Consider the following 23,495-nt stretch of genomic DNA (forward strand, 5'->3'; position numbering starts at 1 on the left):
CATATGTATATAAGTTTTTATAAAAAAAAGGTTATTTATTTTAATTTTAAAAAAAATTTTCAATTTAATATCTCCGGCCAAACAAGAGCACAATCCCAAAGCTCCGAACTCTCCGTCCTCACAGAATTCAACCAAACAAACTTTTTTTTTTAAAAAAAAAATATTAAATTTTTTTTAATTTTTGCTCAATTTCATCAAAAAAGAAACCCAAAAAAGTCACCAAATGCGTGCACTCACTCTATATAAACCACATTGCTTGCCAGCATTCGGTCAATCCAAGTCCTCTCTTCCTTTTCGCTCTCCAAGGCGAGCTCGGTGCGGTGGAGTGATGCCTTCTTCTTCTCCGTCTTCGGCTGCTTCGACTGCCACTGCGTTGCCGGAGGAGAAGGTGAAGAGGACGAAGAGCCAGTTTCATCACAACGAGGCGAGCTTTCTGGCCTCGCTGATGCCCAAGAAAGAGATCGGCGTCGGTCGGCTCCTTGAGGCGCATCCGGAGTATGATGGGCGGGGTGCTTTGATCGCTATTTTTGGTAAAAAGTTCTTGTCTTTGGCTTGTTCTAGGGTTTTGGCTATTGCCGATTGTGTTTTTTGGGTTTATGAAGTTTTGAAGTTCTGGTCTTTGGTGTTTGCTCTTAGATTTTTTGAGGCGAATACTTAGTATGATGGGGGTGGGTCCTTCGATTGCAGTATTTGGTAAAAGTTCTTGTTTTGGGCTTGTTTTAAGGTTTTGCTCCCAAGATTTTTTTTGGATTAATGGAGTTTTTAAAGTTCTGGTGGCCTTTCGGTGTTTGCTGTTAGATTTTTGGTGAATTAGATTCTTCGAGCTATCGTTTGGTTATTATGGTTTTCGTTTTTGTACTTGTTGTCAAGCATTGATTTTTAGATTTGCTACTATGAAATTTTAAGGTATTTACTGTGATTTGATTTGTTCTTCTTCATTGTCAGTGAAACAATCGATGAATAAGGTGGACGAACTCCTGGAATTTGCATAATATTTGAATGCTTGAATAACTAGAGATGCATGTTTTTAGTTGATGAACTTGTGATTTGTATAATTCTGAAATGGAGGAAATCTAACCCTTAGAGATCCATTATTCAGGAACTCCTGTTTGGATTCAGCTTGCTTTATTATATTTTCTTTAATTGAAGTCCATCTATAGACTTGTCGTCTTCGTAATCCAGAATTCCTAGTCTCGTATCGTCATCCAAGAGTTATGTAAATGTGTCACATTTCTTTGGTGGCCTCAATTGTCTTCCAATTATCATCCCCTGGATTTTAGGAGATTTGGCTCATTTGAGTCCACATCATTCACGCAGAACATGATAGGGATCTATATTGTAGACTAATGCAATCGAAGTCTGTAATTTGGCTTTACACCATACTTGATGTGCATTTTTTGTATAATTTTCAAGAAGGTACTTCAGTGCCAATTCTTTTGATACATTTAGATACATGGCAATGTAACATAATTCTCATTGTCATCTAGGAATTATTTCCTTTACAATTGCTATATGAGATAAATGGGTGGCTTATCTTAAGACTTTTATTTTATTGCACTTTTGCAGATTCTGGAGTTGATCCTGCTGCTTCTGGTTTACAAGTGACTTCAGATGGCAAACCCAAGATCTTGGATGTACTAGACTGGTAATAAGTGTCTTTTTGAAGAGTTGTCTTGTTTTCTTTTTGTCATCATATTAGAAGCTTAAATTTATTTTATAATCATAAGTTCATATCAAGCAATGTTCTCTATATTTTCAGCACGGGCAGTGGTGATGTTGACACTTCTAAAGTGGTGAAGGCTGATGCTGATGGTTATATTGTAGGTGCATCAGGTTGTACCATGGATTCACCATAATTTTATGAATACTAATGGCAACTTAACCTAAATAGTGTATTCTTTTGGATTCAGTGAAAGACTTCATTGCCGCATATGCAGTTCCAAATTTTGAATTATGAGGGAGCACATCCTTTTGAATTAGTTTTGTTGGAAAAAGACACCTAAATTTAGTATTAGAATAGGTATTATTGTTGTTGTATTTATATTGATACCAAAATCATAATATTCCGTTGCTTTTTGGGACTGTTCTTATTAAACCAACAGTTGGTCTTCTCACCCTTTGTATATCTGTGACCTAAGTCCTTGAAATCACCATTTGGCACATCAAATTGAAATTCTTTCTCTTATAAAATTGACGTGTATTTAACTTCAGGTGCACGCTTGCTTGTTAATCCGTCATGGAAAAACCCTTCTCAGGAGTGGCATGTTGGTTGTAAATTAATTTATGATCTCTTCACTAGCACTCTGACATCTCGTTTGAAGGTATTTTCTTATGGTATGAATCATTTTTGCATAATATCTCTATGGATGTGCTTTGATTTGGTATATTATCATTGCAGAAAGAAAGAAAAAAGAAATGGGATGAAAGTAATCAAGGAGCAATTTCGGAGGCTTTAAAGGAACTGAATGATTTTGACAAGGTTTGGTTATATATAGTTACAACTCTTAATTCCCTCTCCTTTATTTTCAACAATCAAGGATAGTAACTTTCGAAGGATTGTTTATTTTTGCGTTTGATTTCCCTCTTGTTCATAATCCGTTCATGTGACCTGTTGCATCCTGTTATTACTTTTGGTTAATGGTTAATGTTGGCTTTTTTTAACCCAAATCCATGCCTGGCATATATCATGAAGTTCAGTGGGCAATTTATTGTTCTACTTGTTTGGAAAATCTCCTTGATGCATTGAAATTTTATTAGAAATGAATCTTGTATCTTGATTGAATGTAATTCAGTCATTCAATCATTTGATCTATGAAATCCAGTTTAATTAATGACACCCTTTTTAGAATGGTAGAGATGTGTAAAAGTTGCCATCCATGGATTTGAACAATATTCTATGTCAAATATATATCTTCCATTGTCTCCATATTATTATTGAGTTGCTCAATATTTATATTTATCATGTTATTTTTTGAAAGGGTATCTCAGTTTAATTCAGGCTTAATATTTCCTATGCCGGCATGCATTTTCCATATCTTTGTTAAATTTAGCGGAAAGCTTTATCCTGTTTTCAGAAACACAGTAAAACTGAAGACTTGAAATTAAAAAAGGCTCGTGAAGATCTTCAGAATAGACTGGATTTCCTTAGAAAAGAAGCTGAGGTACCTGAGATTTTTTTTTTAATAGTTGAAATTAGCGTTTTGTCTAGGAGAACACTCATAATAATATCTTTTAGAACTACGACGATCGGGGTCCCGTTATTGATATTGTTGTTTGGAATGATGGCGATGCATGGAGAGTGGCTGTTGATACACAAGGTCTTGAGGATGGATCAGGGAATGGGAAACTGGCAGATTTTGTCCCTTTGACAAACTATAGGTTTGTATGACCTATCTGCTTCCTTAATTCTGTTCACACGGTATCACTAGTGTTTTTTATATTGTGGGCCATATCAATTGTTATCACTACTTATTATAAATATGATCATGCCATCTTATTTTCAAATTCATTTTTAATTTCCTGAGCTCTAGCAGTCTTTGTTCCCAATGCATGTTACGTAAAGACATCATGAAGTTTTTGAAATGTGATGCTATTTATTTGGGTTGCGCTTCTGACATAGAATACCTTAAAGGGCATTGTTTTGTGTGGGCTTATCTTTCACTTTCTTGGGCTTTTTGTATATATGATTTCAAAAAGAAATAAATGTTCATTTTCATGCACATGCATACTATTGTGGAATATTTCTTTTTTCTTCAACTTAATTTTTCCTGTGTCATGAGGTAAAAAATGGAACTGTGTCTTAATAGCCCAGTGATTTAACTACTTCATCAAGAGGATGACATCTGTTGCAAACATGTTTATTGAAAATTTTTTTTTGCCTGGTTCTATTAAAAGTTAAGCGTACAGTCACCTAGTTTGTGTATGCAGTGCATGGCAGACTTTAGGCTGGACCCACATGTGGATATGTGTGTAAAAGTCCTTTATACTTAGTCATTTTGTGTTCATCAGATGGTCTGCCAATATTACTTTAATAACTAGTTGAAAACTGTTAATTCAAAACTTTTGTGTTCATCAGATGGCCTGCCAATATTTTTTTTCTGTGTCAACAAAACCTGAGATGATGGTTCCATTTTCACACAGACATCTTGGTGGTTCTATTAGATGGTCATGTGTGTCTATTGTGTTAGACATTTCGACATGGGCATGCAGGACGTACAATATTTTGTGACACTATCATTCTGATGATTATATGATAAATTGGACCAGTCTGCTTGGAGTTCCTAGTCTATTAATTTGGCAACAGTAAACACTATAAAGTCTTTAATTCATCAATTATCTTTATCTTTTGTTTGTGTTTATTTTTGGAGCTCCTAACCTGGCCCCACATTCCTTTACAGGCAATAAGTGTCATTTTTGAAAATTGTTCTAACTCGTTGATCCTATTTTGGCCAAGCCTTCCCAGTTATACTTACTATTGCAAATATGCAAGTTCCTACATATTTGATGTAGATTTGTGATAAGTAGTTAAGAATAGCAAAAGCTTAGACGTGAGGATTAAGAATATAAGCCTTTCTATATTTTGAGAAGTTTTTGCAGTTTGCATGTTCTTATTGATTTTCTAGGTAATCCTGGGTTGTTGTGCCAACAGCTCTTTAGTCTCATCTAAATGTTTTTCCTTCATTTCTTGTTCAAAACTTGGTGGTTCTCTTTTAATGTATGAGAAATAAATATTCCAGTGGTTGCCTAACATTCGTGATTATATGGATCTTCCGATACTTTTAAGAATCATTCTATTAGCATTTAATACACAGGAATGAGCGGAAGTATGGAATATTTAGCAAGCTTGATGCCTGCTCATTTGTTACAAATGTTTATGATGAAGGCAATCTGGTAAGTATTGTAACAGATTGCTCCCCCCATGGGACTCATGTTGCTGGTATTGCTGCTGCATTTCATCCTGAGGTACATTGGCCGAATCAAAGTTACTTTCTACTCAACCCAATTGTAGTTCTTGCCCTTCTCACACACTATGCATCCAGGAACCTTTGCTAAATGGTGTTGCACCTGGAGCCCAACTGATTTCTTGTAAGATTGGTGATACACGCTTAGGTTCAATGGAAACTGGAACTGGTTTGGTTCGGGCACTAATAGCTGCTGTAGATGTAAGTTCTTAGCTTTTTCTGCTTATAAATCTAATTATTATTATTTTTTTACAAAATATTCTTTATTGGAATCAAATTTTCATTTGATCTTCTCTTGCGTATAAATTTTGCTCAAAAGTAGAATATGGTGATGGGTTCTATAACTGATTGAGTTGATAATATAGTTTTAGGTATAGCAGGCTTGAAATTGCAGTTTAAAGTGGAGGAAAACGGTGAAATTGTATTTGAGAAATGAAGCAGGTCCTAGTTTACCTGTCTTGGGTTTTTCTAGCCCATTAAACTTATGCTTCAGCTGTGACACCAAGAACCTGAATTGATGGTTTCAACTGGATCTGTTTGAATGTGAACCAGCTGTCTGAAATTTCAAACCATTATTTAATCATTATAGCCTGAGATAATGTTTTTCTTAAGAAAAGTCTGGAGCATTGGTTACATATCTTCTGCATTATTACTGTTTCCCAAAGCAAATAGATGGAGTTGTTTAGCCACAACTCCTAACCATTATATTAGCCCATCTAAGCTCTTCTGCTAGGGGGTCAAAATATTCATTTTCTTGCTTAGGGCTGACAACACTCCCCAAAGCTTTTGGGGGAGGGGTTGGCGTCTAAGGTTGGCAATTATATACTCATTTATAAATTGGAGGATGTGCCAATTAATGTACTTCTATATGTAGGAGAATTTCAGTATGTCAACTGAAATTGGTTTGTGTGTTACTTGTAGCACAAATGTGATCTCATCAACATGAGCTATGGAGAATATACTCTGGTACCTGATTATGGGCGTTTTGTTGACCTCGTTAATGAAGTATGGTCTCAATCTTCTCTTAATTTTATAACTTCATAAGATCCTCGTTTGGTTTTACTGTTCTGATATAACTTTCTTGATAATGTTATGTGTAACACAGGTAGTGGATAAGCATCGTCTGATTTTTATCAGTAGTGCTGGAAATAATGGCCCTGCATTAAGCACAATGGGCTCACCAGGTGGTACTTCTTCTAGCATAATAGGAATTGGTGCTTATGTCTCCCCTGACATGGCTGCTGGGCCTCATTCTTTGGTCGAACCTCCACCTGAGGGGTTGGAATATACCTGGTAATGGTCTTCTTATTAATCACAAGTTCATCTGTAGTTCACCAGTATTCCTCTCATTAAAAGGATACTAATTATTCCATTTGCTCGAATAAAACCTTTAGTGATTCATGTCAAGTTGTAAGAGGTGTCTATTTGCATATTTTATCCTACATTGTTAATCAAAGTTTGTAATTGTAAGTTATTCGTGACAAAATTCAGCATTAAAGAGTAAAGTCCTTCTTCTTTCTTTTTGCTATGCATATAGCTATATCAATGTTGTATATATTTGTGTGTGGGCATTCAGACGCCTGGTGTATCAGTATCTCTGCACTATAGCTTTGTTTCACTGATAGCTGCTCAGATATTCTGTAGATCCTAGCAGTTAAGAAGCTTAAATAGCCTAAGGTCTTCATCACTGCAATGTTGTATTTAACATAGTAACTGGCTAAAAGCATCAATGGGATGTTGAGGTTCGGGAAGATAATTGCCTTATGATTTATGGTTAATCTGTCTGAAATTCTAATGATGTGCTAAGGAAAAAAAAAGGCTTTTGCAATTGTCATAACTGATTCATTAGTTGAAGAGCATAATCTATTCTGTACTTAATTTGCGAACGTGAGTACTGTTTGATTTTGCTTTTACTTTATTCAGGGCTGGTGCATCATGCAGACACAATTGATTTCATGCAACAAAATTATTTGCCACTGGTTGAATTTTAAAATAAATATATCTATTCTGAATTATTAGTGTGTGTATATATATATATATATATGACCTTTTGCATGCTATTATGTTTGGTTGTATTACGTATCTTTTCACTGCTGATATCTATTTGAAGATTAGTGTGTGTGTGTGTGTGTGACCTTTTGCATGCCATTATGTTTGGTTATATGACATATCTTTTCACGGCATGATATGTGATTATTGTCATCTTAAATTGTGATTGATAGGTCGAGCCGTGGCCCAACAGTTGATGGGCATCTTGGAGTCTGTATAAGTGCTCCTGGTGGGGCTGTGGCTCCTGTACCCACATGGACTCTGCAGCAACGCATGTTAATGAATGGTACTTCAATGTCATCACCATCTGCTTGTGGAGGAGTTGCTCTGCTTGTTAGTGGGATGAAGGTTCACGCTTGCACTTAATCTTTCATTAGTGACATCTCGCTGGTTTAGTGAATTGTGATGGATTATATTTAACATAAAACTATGAATTTTCTAGGCTGAAGGTATTCCTGTTAGTGCATATACTGTTCGCAGAGCACTGGAGAACACATCTCTTTCTATTGGGGATACCCCCGAAGACAAGCTATCCACAGGGCAGGGGTTGATGCAAGTTGATAGGTTAGTTTGCTGCTAATGTTTTTTGTAATTTGTGCTTCCGTTGTATTAATGGACCATTATCTCAATTTCATTTTGTTTTATATCTGAATTAATCTTGTGTTGTAAACTCTTGCTCATTGCCTTCTGTTTGTTTGTTTGTTTGGCAGGGCCCTTGAATACATAATGCAGTCAAAGAACTTCCCATGTGTTAACTATAGAGTTGTAGTAAATCCAGCTGGGTTATCCTGTGGGTTACTTTTCTCTCTTTCCAACATTATAATAATAACTACCAGAGTACTATATGTATATTTATTTGAAATTTTCTTTTCATAAGCTGCGCGTATTTGCAAGTTAAATTTCTTGTGTTAGCCGTGGAGGATTTACTGAATTTGTGATATACACATTGTTAGATGGTTCTTACAAAAGCAAAAAATCAAACGCAAATGCTTATTGAGTTTCAAAATCTGAAGTTCATCTAATATAGTTATAAAATCCATAGATGCAAACTTTACTTTGGAAAATTGTCGAACCTATGTTCAGTTGTAGAATTCTTGTGGAAGGGTTTGATGCTTTTTATTTGGTTCTTGGTTCGGAATGATATATGAACCTTAGATTTTTCCCAAATCATTCTTTTCTTCTTTCAGTTTATGGTTAATTAGGCTGTGAAGTCTCTTCACATGGTCAATTTATGAAAGTTTTTTCATTGCTTTAAAAGCTTTAGCGTAGACCATTTGAATAGTGCTTCAGGAAATGAAACTGTTCAAATGCTACCAATAACTCACGCCAGCTGTTGTTGATGTTTTTACATTGACAATTGGTTAATATCATATATTTATAGCATAGGTTGATCTCCATTTATTAAGAGAATTACTCTTTTGGCTAAGTTGTTCTTTTAAACCGTCACTTGTTGACTTTCTATACAATTTTCTTTTATTGCAGCTCCTACAGCACGAGGAATTTATCTAAGGAATGCTTGTGCTTGTCAACAGACTAGTGAGGTTAGATTTTGTATGCTTAGGCATGATGCCATGATATACCCAATGCATTTAGCCATATTACCTCCTAAAGTACTGAAGCTTTTTGTTTCTATTATTCATCGTTATATGGTATATGGACTTGTCAATTTATAGCCCTTCTTATCAGTTATTGGCTTTGCCAAGCATACCCTAGGGATTTTATAAATTTTGCTGAATCTCTTGATACTTCAAATTTGAGTCATCTTAGCAAGTTGAATTTATTTATTTCTTTGTAGGTTCGCTAGAGTTATTGCGCAAATTGTTGTCATGAAACAAAATATTTTCGTACCTGCAATAAGTGACATTTTTTTTACTATCTTTTTATGTTTTCAATTTTATCTTGAATTTCATGTATTTTAATTAAGTGAAATATGAGGTTCTTGAAATCATATAGGTGGAAAATTTTATTCTGTACCTTCCTTTTTTTAAGACCTATCCTCTATATAATGTATATACTTCGTAATTTTCCCTCTCGGTACTGGGTTTTGCAGATGTTTTGAGCTTGTGATTATTATTTCTTATCTATTTATCCCTTCACATAATTGTGTTGTCTTTCACCTGGTTTTGGCAAGCATAATAAAACTGCATTTATTTTTTTGCGCTGTTGATCAAGAAAGTTTGATTTAATGGAGCAATGCCAATTACTTAACCAGACTATACAGTATGTATTTGCGAGATCCTTAAATTTGGATATAACGAAAGTTATACTTTTGATAATCCCTGTGATTAGCTCTCCTTTTGAACACATAGGAATGTTCACTGTTCTCTTGCTCCCTTGAGCTTTAATTTTAGTAGTAGTCTCTTCTGAGTTTGAAATTGATGTGTTCTTTACAGTGGACTGTGACAGTTGACCCGAAGTTCCATGATGATGCAAATAAATTGGAACAATTATTTCCATTTGAAGAGTGTATAGAGTTGCACTCAAGTGATAAATCAGTTATCCGCACTCCTGAGTTTCTCTTGCTGACATATAATGGGCGTAATTTCAAGTAAGAACACTTTGAGATGCTCTTGTAATCTATCTGTTGATTGGTGTATAGAATAGAATAGTAAAATGTGACTCATGAGTATTTTTCTTTTAAAGAATTGGTTTTAAATCATCACATTAACGAGTAACTCTTTGGGTACTAGTGACCTGCAAGCTCTACAATGCCCACTGCTGAAAGGCAGAAACATGGTGATTCATATAAAACCCAAATATCTGTCTTAATTATGATTATTTATCTTCATTTAGAGTTAAAGCTGACACATACTGATATGATGATCCATGTAGAACCCAACGACCTGTTTAAATGATGATTAATTGTTCTTATCTTGTGGTTTAACCATTTTTTGTGGAACTATGAATTCATAGTTGAGAGAGTAGATTTTATTTACAAATTAAGATTATTTTTCCTTTTCCCATAGTTGTCTTTCTGTTCCATTAAGTTAGATTCTTCTTGCTTTTTTCATCTTTCTAATAGTTGAATTAGTGAAATATTCCATTAGCTACTCATTATGATGGAACCTCTACATGAATTTGGGATCTTATCATTTGGTTTTGCATGGATTTGTTTGGTTTAAAGATACAATAACATAGACCAAAACATTGACTCGTCTCTTTGGTTTTTTACGAAAACATGATAATTTGAACTTATTCTATGTATAAATAAAAAACGTTATAAATGACTTCCAGAGTTGGCTTTGTATGTCAGATATTCCCTCCATAAATCACAAGACATATGAGTACTACTAAATCAGGGGTGATTGCTATTCAAAGTGACAGCATGTGGATCATTAATCAATAACTCTTTGATTTGTACCTCTCCTTTGTGTTATTCACCTGAGCATTCCTTTTATGTATTAAATGTTTTTGGAGAAATATCATTTGTTGATGGCTCAATCAAATTTTCCATAACTGGTGCCATCTCTTTTATTGATAAATGTTTATAATTTCTGTAGCCTAAGATGAGTGACCTTACAAAATGATAAATGTTGATAATCTATACTTGACATGGACCTTAGGTGTGCTGGTGTGACTGGTATCAATAAGTTTTTTTGATTTTCTGCAATCCATAATCCTCACAAGTTGGCATCTAACCACTGAATGATAAACCCATCTTTCAACTAGAAGAGACATGGGTGGAGAGAAGCCTCTGCTGTTTTTATTCTTCGATAGAGCATTTCTTTTACTGTTTAAATTGTAGAGTGCGAAACAAGTAGTAATAGCTGTCTTGAGCTTTGATATCAAGAAATATGCCAACTTTGTGCTGATTATAATTGTGTTATATATCAATTACCTTTCTATAATTTAGTTACTTTTAACAAGTTAAGTTAGATGCAAGTGGAAAGCTTAAAATATTTATGGCTAAAAAGTGAGTTTTTTATCCATAGATGTTATACGATCTTATACACTAATACTAGTATTCTGCTTGTTTATATTAACCCATCTAATGCTGTCAAGACAAAAGCTGCAGAAGCAATCTGTAGGGGCTCCTGTCTCAATTTTCTCTTTTTTAACCTGTTAATTTAGAAGACATGTTGTCAGCATATCCTGCTTAACTGAGTAAAAAATGATACAGATTATGAAGCTCAAGGGTATGGCCTTTAGATTGTCACATAAGTTAGTTGAGAATCCTATGGCTTTGGCTATTGAGTCGTTTGAAGTATATTTCATAGATTATTTACAATTTAGTTTGTTGTCATAATTTGAAATGGTTGAGTGTTGTGTTCTCTAATTTTGTTTTTCGTTTTTGCAGCTTAGTGGTGGATCCTACTAATCTCAAACATGGCATGCATTATCATGAAGTTTATGGTATAGATAGCAAAGCTCCATGGCGTGGTCCTCTTTTTAGGGTGCCAATTACAATTATAAAACCTGTTGCTTCAATCGGTCAACCTCCAACAAGTTCTTTTTCAAATATATCCTTTGTACCAGGTATACAAGTTTCTTGTTGATTATTGTAGAAGAAGTTGTCTCTTATCTACTTCAGTGAACAACTTCTTTGTCGTTTGATGTGCAATCCATTGTCAAAGCTTTAGAGCAAATAAAGAACCTACTTTAAACCCGACCTTATGGGTTTGAGAAGCACATATATGAAGAGAAAAGCCATCGCACTGTTTTTTCCCTGAGGGGCCATATGATTGCCTTTGATGATGTTAAGCTCACTTCTGTATTTAATAGGTTTCTTAGTGTTGTGTTTGCCAAAGATTGTTAATATAACCTCTAAATTTTACCGTACTGGAATTAGCCTTAACGTTTCTCAGGAGCTGCCTGGCTTGGGTTCAAACCAACCTAAAACTATTTATTTAGGTTTATTTTGGGTTGAGCTGCTAGTGAACCTAGTGTTTTTTCTGATAAGTGAGGAGCTGAATTTTCTAGAATTTGCTTGATTTGAGCAAAACTGTTCATGAATCTGGCTCAACTGTACCCATGAGAAAAAAATTAATAAGAAATACAAAATGAGGTCTTGATTAGAATATCTGATAGTAAAACCTGTAGATAATTCTGTTACAAAAGGTTTTGTTTTATTTTGCATGGCTTATCACAGGTAATGATTTTGTATCTACATATTTGCTGACTATGTCAGGCTAAACCTGTCCGAGCAATCTCCATTTATGGTTTCTGCCAATTTGAATTTCATCCTGCATGTGCACCTCATGATTGTTTCATCTGTTGAGGCATTAGAAAGAAATATAAAAACAAACAGGAACTTTGAGGTGAAACCTTCCTGCAAATTTACTTCTTCATTCTTTTTTTTTTTTTAATTATTCTTTTTTGGTTCTATAGGCCACGCTTGATGTGAATCATTCTATTTAGAGCCATCCAATTTAAAGTGGGCCATTCTTTAAAAGATCTTTTCAATTTTCTCAAGTTTATTATTTTTGGCTTTTATAATTCTTCATTTGGCATAGGAATAAAAAATCTAAGAAATTTCTAATGCTTTTAGTAGTATTAACCATGGCTGACATTATTTTACAAACAGGTCATATTGAAAGGATTTTTGTGGAAGTACCAGTTGGAGCTACATGGGCAGAGGCAACCATGAAAGCTTCAGGATTTGATACTTCACGGAGGTTCTCAATTGACACTCTTCAGGTACATGACTCCCCAAGAAAATTTCTACCTTTATGAAGCATGTTTTAACATACCGCTTGTACAGATCTGCCCATTGAAGCGACCCATTAGGTGGAAGGGTGCTGCGTTATTTTCGTCACCTTCTCTTAAAAGTTTTAGTTTTCCTGTGAAAGGCGGTTTGACAATGGAACTGGCCATTTCCCAGTTCTGGTCCAGTGGCGTTGGTAGTCATGAAGCGACTGTTGTTGACTTTGAGGTGCTCCTTTTGATTTTTTTTTTTTGATTTATTTTTTGTTTTTTAATATCATTATCTATTCAAAATTGTCTGAAAAAGATTTAGAATTTCCTCCTTTTTTGTCACATTTACTCTTTCAAGATTTGCTAGCTACTGTCTTAAATGACATGATCCAAAGGGTGGGCCCTAGTTTTGTTTTTTTCACATCATTTTGTAAATGACCTTTACATCATAGAGTTCTTTTCTAGCTGTGAAAACGAGAAATTTGGTTTGTTCACTTGGATGCTAACAGTGATGGATAAGATCTCAAATTGAAAACGAGCATACGGTCTATACTTCCATTATATTGTGGATTAAATTTGGTTTGGTTACTTGGCTGCTAGGTTGTTTTTCATGGGATAAACATTGAGCAAGGGGCGGTGGTTCTTGATGGAAGTGAAGCGCCTAAAAGGCTACTTGTTAAATCTCTACTAGCATCTGAGAAGCTTGTTCCAATGGCAAATTTAAATAAGGTAAATGGTATCCTTCTGTCATAATCATTTGAATCAATATTATATCATGAATCTTGTAAAACAGTTAGTGCGAACTTTTAATTTCAATTCTTGGAACCATTTCCATATGTAGGTGAAAATACCTTACCGGCCCGTTGACTCTAAGCTAATTTGTCTGCCAACAAATCGCGATAAGCTACCCTCTGGAAAGCAGATTTTCTCACTAACATTAATGTCAGTTCTTCGGTCGCCTTGCTTTCTGATTCTGTTTCTTTTGGTCTTTTGAAATTATACCTTTCTAAATCCTGGTGGTTTGATTTTTGCAGTTATAAGTTCAAGTTGGAAGAAGGAGCTGAAATCAAGCCCCGACTTCCACTGTTGAACAACCGGATATATGATAATAAGTTTGAATCTCAGCTTTATGCAATTTCAGATGTCAACAAGGTTGCTGCTTTCCTTAAATTTCAAGTTTTTTTTTTGGCCTAGAGTAAATTTCAAGTTGTTTTGTACTCTGGTTTTTCCCTTTTACTTTTTTTCTGTTTTATATTCACCACTCTGGACTCATCTTCATGAGAGTGATAACGTTGCTTCACAATTAATGCATTTCTGATTGTTAATTTGTAAGAATGATTTTCAGAGATTATTCATATGCAGTGTATGATTTCATGATATATGTGCTGGTATATGGCCTTTTTTAAGTGTGCATTCAGAAATCTGACCAACCAATTTTCTCATTTTCCGTGTAGCGTGTATATTCTGTTGGTGATGCCTACCCCAAATATGTGAAACTTCCCAAGGGAGAATACACTTTGCATTTGTGTATACGGTATGATGAAATTTAATTTAAGGAGCAATTAGTTCTTGCTGTTATGAGTCCACTTGGAACCAATGTTTTTGATCTATGTGATGAGACTTTCATATTTTAACATATGGATTTACTTGTTAAATAAATATGTTGGAAGAGTTTATTTATATTTAGTAGGTTTCATGCTGAACCTACTAATTTTTTGAATTTTGGTGATTCCAAATAGTGATATTTGATTTCCATTTCCTATTGTGAAGTATTTTCTTGTTATGGTTGATGGCTCATTTGTCAGCTTAGAAGAGTTTTTGTGTTGAGTTCAACATCGAAATGTTTTTTATGATTTTTAATTTTACTATTGTACCTTCTGCAGTCATGAAAATGTTCAGATTTTGGAGAAAATGAAGCACTTGGTTTTGTTTATTGAAAGAAAGTTAGACAAAAAGGTATGCCACCAAATTAAATAGGTCAAAAATTGTTGAATATCCATAAATACATGAAGCTTTATTTTCATTCACTCATATTTAAACTTGCATTATTTACATTGACTGTAATGTCCAGGACCATATTCAGTTGAACTTTTTCTCTGGACCGGATGGCTCTATAATGGGAAACGGCAGCTATAAATCATCCACTTTAGTTTGTGGGTATGCCTAATTATCTTAAGTAAAAATAAACATTAGGGTTGGTGAATAGTGCCATCTGAGAGTGTTCAAATTTTGCAGTGGATCAGAAGCATTCTATGTCAGTCCACCATCCAAAGATAAGCTTCCAAAGGTTATTGGCTTCATTCATTTATTACTGCTTCAATTATTTGTAGTCCCGGCAGCAAACAGTTTCTTATTACTTTTGTGTTGCAGAATGCTCCTACTGGATCTACATTGACTGGTTCAATTTCTTATGGTTCATTATCCCTTGGCACCAAGAATGATAACCAAAATCAACGCTCACCTGTAACTTATCCAATTTCTTTTATTATACCACCTCCAAAGGTCATTTCTTTTTTCTAAATCTTTGTTTCTTTCTTGTATGATCTCTTTTATTTATTGTGAATGGTCATTATTATGACTTCTCAATCATTAGTCTGTCTAATGCTTGATGTATACATGTGTCGTAACTTTGAAAGCTCTTACTTGGGATTTATCATGGATTTTTGTTTTTGTTTGTAGATTGAAGAGGATAAAGGGAAGGACAATTCTAATGCCAGTAAAAGTATCTCTGAGCGTTTGGAAGAAGAGGTACACTAATCAGAAAATAGACGAATAATGGTGTACCACTAATTTTTCTGTGCGCCGATAATCGATAATGCTCCTCCGATTTGTTTATCATTTCTTCATGTTTTCTTTCTAGTTTTGTGATCAAGATGTCCATATTATGTTTGGCATATCTTTGTTTACAGAAGTTATTTATTCACTAAAACAGATAAGAGATACCAAGCTAAAGATTCTTTCAAGCTTGAAACGAGGGACTGAAGAAGAAAAGACAGCATGGAAGGAATTTTCTGGCTGCCTTAAGGTAAATTCCTTTACCTTGTTCAATCAGATACTACATATTTATTGGTTACCGTTCCAGAACATGAAGGAGATCTTCCAGAGAAAAGTCATGCGATATATTTCACGAACATAACGATGTTTGGGGGTTCAATTTGGAACTATTGAATGAAATTTTCTTTTGGATTTGTTTCTGGTGTGAACTCAAGATGGTTTTCTTTTTTGGCCATGCACCATTGGATCAAATTGGAGTTTTAAGAGATTCATTATTTATATTAGCATTGCATCTTTTCCTTCGTCTTGCATTTCATTAAATCCTGATATGTGTGTGCAGGATGAGTATCCCAATTATACCCCTTTGCTTGCTAAAATTTTGGATGCTGTGGTTTCTGGAGGAGCTGAAGATGACAAGATTAGCTATAAGCAAGAGGTCAGTTTATGTTAAGCATTCTCATTTCCTGCACAACCATAAGCACTTGGTCCTATGTCTTTGTATCTAAGATTAAGAATGTCAAGTGCATGAAGTTGGTTTAGAGTAACAATAGTCCTGCATTCGTTAAGTTAGTTGGTTTGTTTGCAATATGGCCAGTTAAAATAGACTGCACTTCGCAATGATATATTATATACTTAGGTTAGTGTTCTTTTACATAAATATTCACACAGTCTATACCTCTTTTATTCGATGAGAACTTGAGAAGGTTGTTTCAGGTTTTGCATGAATTATATATATAGGTAGATGTTAGAACTAGTCAGAGGTCAGTTTCCTTGATTGTCTCTTTCCTTGTCTTATTGTGGGACGAAGATTTGGATTGATTTGAGAGGAGAAAAATCTGAAGAAAATGAATCAACTGAACTGATTTATATATGAATATTTCTTCATTATTGCTTTGTTATTGTTAACTAACCGCGTTGCTTTTCAATTCCATGAGCTTAGTGTACTTGTGAATTCAAATTTGGTATTTATTGCGTGCTCTTTCACAGATTGTTAATGCTGCGAATGAGGTCATCAATAGTATTGACAAAGATGAGTTGTTAAAATTCTTTTCAGTAAAGCCTGATCCTGAAGATGAAGAGGCGGAGGTGAGCGGGGTTTTTTGGATTTTCTTATTACGTCTAATCTTGGCATGTCACAAATTGTTCTACCATGCATTGCATTGAAGTTGTTTACTGTTTTACAATAATTCATTGTGTTATGATTTTAAAGTGAAAATAAATTCACTTTGTTGCGCGCATCTATTATTTCGCAGAAAATCAGGAAGAAGATGGAATCTACACGAGACTATTTAACAGAGGCTTTATACCGAAAGGGACTTGCGCTTGCTGATATCGAGTTTTCTAAGGTAAATATTACTTGATTTATATATATATATATATATATAGATTTTCAAGAACCAAAGATTACATTCATTCAAATTTTGTTATTACCTTGATCCCATTTTTCGCTCCGCAGCGTGTCTTGTGAGATGATTTGCATTCTTTTTCCTTTTTTTTTTATATAACTGACTGAGAATTTCCACCATTTCCATTAGAGAATTAGCAATTTTTTGGAGTGAGACTTCTTACTGCTCATCGTCGAAACTTATGACAGGTTGATCAACCTGCAAAGGAAACAACTAGTGCTGATGATGAGAAACAAGGAGAAGAATCGATTACTGTGGCGAGCGACCAATCTGATTCATTCGAGGAGAACTTCAAAGAAATCAAGAAATGGGTGGATGTTAAATCCTCAAAGTACGGCATGCTCGTGGTTGTTAGAGAGCGGCATTGTAAACGGCTCGGAACTGCATTGAAGGTCTATATCTTAACTTCTTTCGAGCTGCAGATCTTTAAATATTTATTTTTCGAGCATATTGTTTTCAAGACCATCATAATACACCATCAGTTAAGTTAGTAAATATGGAGGTGAACATTTCTCATTTGCAGTAAAATTTAGTGATATTCTGTAGACATCATCATCTTCACCGAATATTTACTTTTCGACTAGTTGTATAATATCTCTTGGCATTTTGCATCGGAACAACCAAGAAGCCTCATGATCATACATCACATTTTCATCGTCTTTTTATTTTTATTTTTTGGTTTGTTGTAGATATTGAATGATATGATACAAGATGAGTCAGAGCAAGGGAAGAAGAAATTATACGATTTAAAGATTGAATTGCTTGATGAGATTGGCTGGAGCCATTTGTCAGCTTATGAGAAGCGATGGTCGCACGTTCGATTCCCGACGTGTTTGCAGCCTCTCTAAATGTGTATTTCTTTTGGTGCAAAAACCAGTCTAGTTTAGTTCATCATTTTGCCAACTTTATTTTGGTTGCTGTCTTATGATCTCATTCATTTGCTTTTAGGCAAGAAGCAAACAGACAGTTCAGTTAACCGAAAACAAAATAATGAAAATAAAAACAAAGAATGACGGGATGATTCCTTGTAATTTAAATTGTTTGATTCCACCAAAATGTACATAAAATGGTTTGTAGTGGGATGAATTTGCTGGCAGTTCCTTTGGATTCTTCAGTGAATTGATCAAATGCAACAGGTATAATATTTTGGCGATCTCTCTCTCTCTCTCTCTCTCTCTCTCTCTCTCTCTATATATATATATATATGAGTTTGAGACATCTACAAATGTTCAATGTCTGTAGATTAGATTTAAAATCAACGGAAATCTAACGGCGCTGTTGGATCAATATTCAATGGTGATGTTCTTTTTTTTTGCCCGTCTGATATTTGTAGATTAGATTTGAAATTTACGGACATCTACAGACGCGATTGCGTTGTTTTTCTTCCTGTATATGATTCCTCGTCATTGATATCTTTTTTCCTTGCCCACGATTCCACGTCCTTGATATATTTTTTACTTTTTACTTTTTATTATCTATGGACGTTCGTACGTCCTTGATATATTTTTTACTTTTTATTATCTATGGACGTTCGTGTATAAAAAACCCATATGCTCTTGTAGAGATTGTCTTTTTATGGTTGTATATATGTGTTATATATTTTGATTTATAACTATCTATTTGAATAAATTTATATTTTCAAATTATATTTGTTTATATAATTATTGAAGGCCCATTCTTAGGCGAGAACCATTCCGAAATAGACCAATACAAATATACAATAAAGAAAAGATTTTTTTTTAGTTAAAAATAAAGAAAAGAATTTTTGTGAAAATGTGTAATTATTTATATACCCCATATAAAAATATTATTTTTATAAATTTTCATAAATCATTTTTTTTACTCAAACAGCTATGATAAAAATACTTAAATAAAAAAACTTCTAAAATAAAGTTTTTTTAAAATTTTATTTACATTTAATTTTTAAAATATAATGAACTAATTAATATATATATATAGGATGTAACTAGGCCAGTCCAAAGACCGAGTTACCCACCCCAGCCCGAAGGCCCATTTGAAAATTGGGAGGGCTTGGACAAATATATAAGATTAGATGACAAAAAAACCCCCATTTTAAAAACGGGTCGAGTTTGGTTTTCAATGTTAAAAACCAGGCCGTATCCGACCCGAATTATCAAATATATTTATTAGTTAATTTTATATATACTTATATATATAGTTTGAATCGTCATTAATTATTTATTAATTAGTTTTATATATACTTATATAATATACATTTATTGTTGATTGTCATTGATTATAATGGTTTGAATTTTAATTGTGATTGAATAAAGATGTGTATTTAGTATTTAAATTTTAAATTATTTTGTAGAATAATGGCAAAATTTTCAGGAAGTCACTTAACTTTACCGTGGTATCAATTTGGTCATCGAAGTTTAATTTGAATCAATATAGTCACTATTCTTTAATTTATTTTCATCGGCTGGTAGGGCTGTAAACGAGCCGAGCCGAGCCGAGCCGAGCTTTGCCTTGTTGAAGCTTGGCTCGTTACTATTTAATCGAGCTTGAGCTCGAGCTGAGCTTTCTTCGAGCTTCATTTTTCATGTTCAAGCTTGGCTGGTTACTATTTTAACCGAGCTCAAGCTCTAATAGAGCTTATTTCGAGCTTCATGCTCGAGCTCAACTTGTTAAGAAAATTCGAAGCTTAACCTTGGCTCGTTAGCTTAATTAAGGCTTGACTATTTTTTTTATATTCTATTTTTTTTTATTTAGTAAAGTATCATTTAAAGTTTATTTAATGAATTATTATCAAGTGTGACTCAACTCGATTTGAGTTTGAGGATTAAAAGAATAATTTAAGCTTATTTATTGAATCATTAAGGTTTGAGTTCAAGCTTGTTAAAATCTTCATTAAATAAGTTAACAAATAATTACAATAATAACAAAATAAAATTGTGATGTAACTATCTATAAATATTTTTTTCGATATTATTAACGATCTAATAAATAAGCTTGTTCATGACACTATGAATGGTTATATTAATGATTGTTACAAATAAAATTGGAAATGATACTATAAACGAGCTTTTAATTATACAATAAACAAGTTGTTCAAAAGATTTAATGAGGCGAGCTTGGTGGTGTTCAAGCTTGGCTCGTTTATCTTACGAGCTCATTTAACTTAATGAACTACCTGACCTGAACTTTTAATGAGCTGAGCCTTTGAATAGTAGTTAAGAGCCCTATATGTGTGACTCAAATTGATAACAACGACATAGTCACATATACACCTTAATATATATATATATATATATAAATGAGCTCACAACCGAGCTTATAAATGAGCTTGTTCACGAGCTGTGTTCACGAGCCAAAACGAGCCGAGCTTTCGGCTGCTTAAGCTTGGCTCATTTATTAATTGAGCTTGAAAATGATGCTCAAGCTTGGCTCATTTACAATATGAGCTGAACACGAACGAGCCTTTATCGAGCCGAACACCGAGCCGCTCACGAACGACTCGGCTTAAATACACCCCTACCGGCTGGTGACTGGCCATATTCCGGTCGCCATTTGCTTATGTGGCACCCGAGAAATCCATGCATTCTGAGAAGGTGCCATGTGGCGTAGCCAACTCGCATGCAGCCATCCACGTGGATTGAACCCTTAGTCTTCTCATTCATGACCGCCATGTCAGCTTCACCATTCTCAAGGGCTTAGAGAACAGTGGGAGAGAATCACTTTCTCTCTAGCAACCAACTTCATCTTCATCGTCTTAAGATCGTGCTAGAGCGAGGGAGACGACGAAGCACTGCAACTACACTCGAGAGCAGTCGGCGGCCGGCTGGAGGACGAGCAACGACGATGGCGGTGAACTGGGAGAGGCGGCTAGTAGGGGAAGAAGCACCCACTTACTGTATAATTTCTTGAAACCCTATTTGCTCTTGAAACCCTAACCCTAAAGATCTTAATATTCTTTCTTCCACCGTTGTAATGAACGGAATTTTAGGGGTTTACAGTAGAGTTAAATGTTAGGGTTTAGACACTGTGAACTGAAAGTGTTAATTGTTGCCTGGAGAGTTGAGTTGATACGATGCTTTAGCTTTATAAGAAGTTTGCATTTTTTGATTTGAATATATGTTGACAAAGGGGGTTTTGTTCTTTGTTGTGGTCCCCAACAAGACAAAGGGGTTTAATATGTTGTTGTATTTGTTGGTAGATGTATTTTGGTGCCGAAAATTGTAAGAAAGGGGTTTACAGTAGATTTAAATGTTAGGGTTTAGAGTTAAATGTTAGGGTTTAGACACTGTGAACTAAAAGTGTTAATTGATGCCTGGAGAGAGTTGAGTTGATATGATGCTTTAGCTTTATAAAAAGTTTGCATTTTCTGATTTGAATATATGTTGACAAAGGGGTTTTGTTCTTTGTTGTGGTCCCCAACAAGACAAAGAGGTTTAATATGTTGTTGTCTTTGTTGGTAGATGTATTTTGGTGCTGAAAATGGTAAGAAATTAAAGAAAACCCATTTAAAATTTCAGTAGTTTGAGATATTTTTATGATTTCAAATTGTACAATTTTAATATATGTTCTGAGTTGGGTATAAAGTAGAAAAAATTTTAAAAACTGTGCTCCATAAGTTTGTATAATTTGTTGCAGGGAGTTTAATTATTGTTTTATTGTACTCCATTAGGAATCTTAATTTGATCCTCTCATGCAAATTAATGTTATGTTCTGAGTTTAATTATTGTTCTGATTGAAATTATCTCTGTATGCTCCATGTTGTTTCCATTCCCTTAATAATTTGCATGTCATTGATAGAATAAGGTGTGAAGCTAATTGGAATAATTTGCACCTCAAAGGTATATAGTCTCTGAGAAAGTCAACAGTTCTTACACGTTATCTTTGGGAGATCTGGCCTGGTCCAGCAATTTCTCAAGATGCGAAAGGGAGAACATTGCACTTTTGGCTTGGAAGACAAGTACCCGAGATCTTATTGAACAGAACTATATATGCTTGTTGCCTTCTAATTAATTTGAAAACATCTTTGTTGTTAATCTTCATGCAATGAAGGAAAAGGATTTTAATATAGGCTTACAATAAGCAATGTGTGTAAAGAATTTTAAGCTATAGTTTTTATGATATTTTTATGATCTCAAGTTGTGAAATTTTAATAGATGTTATGAGTTTTGTATAAAGTAGAAAAAATTTTAAAAACTATGTTCCTTAAGTTTGTATAATTTGTTGCATGCCAAGGTTTTTTTGTGAATATTGGTAATGTTATGTTCTTTGTTTCCATTAGTACAATAAGAAATACAATAAGTACATAAAAGCAGGGAGTTTATTTATTGGTTTATTGTTCCATGTTGTCAGTTCCATGTTGTTTGTTTCCAATTCCCACTGTAATTTGCATGTCAATGATTTAATAAAGAGTGGAGCTAGGTGGCATAATTTGCATCTCAAAGGTATATAGTCTCTGAGAAAGCTAGCAGTTCTTACACGTTATCTTTGGAAGACCTGGCCTTGTCTAGCAATTTCTCAAGATGCGAAAAGGAGAACATTGCACTTTTGGCTTGGAAGACAAGTACCCGAGATCTTATTGAAAAAAACTATATATGCTTGTTGATTTCTAATTAATTTGAAACATCTTTGTTGTTAATCTTCATGCAGTGAAGGAAAAGGATTTTAATCTAGGCTTCCAATAAGCAATGTTTGTAAAGAATTTTAAGCTATAGTTGGTATGATATTTTTATGATCTCAAGTTGTGCAATTTTAATGGATGTTTTGAGTTTTGTATAAAATAGAAAAAATTTTAAAAACTGTGTTCCTTAAGTTTGTATAAGTTGTTGCAGGCCAAGGTTTTCTATGAATATTGGTAATGTTAAGTTCTTTGTTACGTTCTTTGTTACATTCTTTGTTTCCATTAGTATAATAAGAAATACAACAAGTACATAAAAGCAGGGAGTTTACTTATTGGTTTATTGTTCAATGTTGTCAGCTCCATGTTGTTTGTTTCCAATTCCCACTGTAATTTGCATGTCAATGATTTAATAAGGAGTGGAGCTAGGTGGCATAATTTGCATCTCAAAGGTATATAGTCTCTGAGAAAGCTAACAGTTCTTACACGTTATCTTTGGGAGACCTGGCTTGGTCTAGCAATTTCTCAAGATCCGAAAGGGAGAACATTCCACTTTTGGCTTGGAAGACAAGTACTCGAGATCTTATTGAAAAAAAAAAAAAACTATATATGCTTATTGCCATTCCTAATGAATTTTAAACTATAGTTGTAGTAATTTACTGTATGCTGTGAGTGCTAGTATTGGTTTATTTTACTTCATTAGTAATAGTAATATTAGTTTCATGCTGTGAATTTAAAAACATCTTTATTGTTCCATGTTGTATGCTCCATGTTGTTTGTTTCCAATTCCCACTGTAATTTGCATGTCAATGATTTAATAAGGAGTGGAGCTAGGTGGCATAATTTGCATCTCAAAGG

General features: G+C 34.2%; 1 protein-coding gene across 2 annotated transcripts; it reads left to right on the forward strand.

The window, feature by feature from the left end:
- The first annotated feature begins 206 nt into the window (after nucleotides 1-206).
- LOC120275469 (tripeptidyl-peptidase 2) lies at nucleotides 207-18,195 on the forward strand. Of its 2 annotated transcripts, none has more exons than XM_039282057.1 (34): nucleotides 207-530; nucleotides 1,567-1,645; nucleotides 1,760-1,833; nucleotides 2,212-2,321; nucleotides 2,399-2,479; nucleotides 3,075-3,161; nucleotides 3,236-3,378; nucleotides 4,812-4,962; nucleotides 5,040-5,162; nucleotides 5,883-5,966; nucleotides 6,067-6,254; nucleotides 7,184-7,358; nucleotides 7,453-7,574; nucleotides 7,721-7,800; nucleotides 8,493-8,551; nucleotides 9,404-9,558; nucleotides 11,308-11,486; nucleotides 12,535-12,647; nucleotides 12,712-12,882; nucleotides 13,245-13,373; nucleotides 13,486-13,586; nucleotides 13,679-13,796; nucleotides 14,099-14,178; nucleotides 14,528-14,600; nucleotides 14,716-14,801; nucleotides 14,880-14,931; nucleotides 15,015-15,107; nucleotides 15,324-15,392; nucleotides 15,577-15,669; nucleotides 15,979-16,074; nucleotides 16,626-16,724; nucleotides 16,892-16,984; nucleotides 17,233-17,436; nucleotides 17,734-18,195. In XM_039282057.1, the coding sequence occupies exons 1-34, from the start codon at nucleotides 224-226 to the stop codon at nucleotides 17,890-17,892; spliced, it is 4,026 nt and encodes a 1,341-aa protein (XP_039137991.1). In that variant the 5' UTR covers nucleotides 207-223; the 3' UTR covers nucleotides 17,893-18,195. The 2 variants fall into 2 exon arrangements, with proteins under 2 accessions (XP_039137991.1, XP_039137990.1); XM_039282056.1 differs by having other exon boundaries at nucleotides 209-530; nucleotides 15,015-15,146.
- The last annotated feature ends 5,300 nt before the right edge of the window (nucleotides 18,196-23,495 follow it).

This window comes from Dioscorea cayenensis, chromosome 14, assembly GCF_009730915.1.
Source record: "Dioscorea cayenensis subsp. rotundata cultivar TDr96_F1 chromosome 14, TDr96_F1_v2_PseudoChromosome.rev07_lg8_w22 25.fasta, whole genome shotgun sequence".
NCBI lineage: Eukaryota > Viridiplantae > Streptophyta > Magnoliopsida > Dioscoreales > Dioscoreaceae > Dioscorea > Dioscorea cayenensis.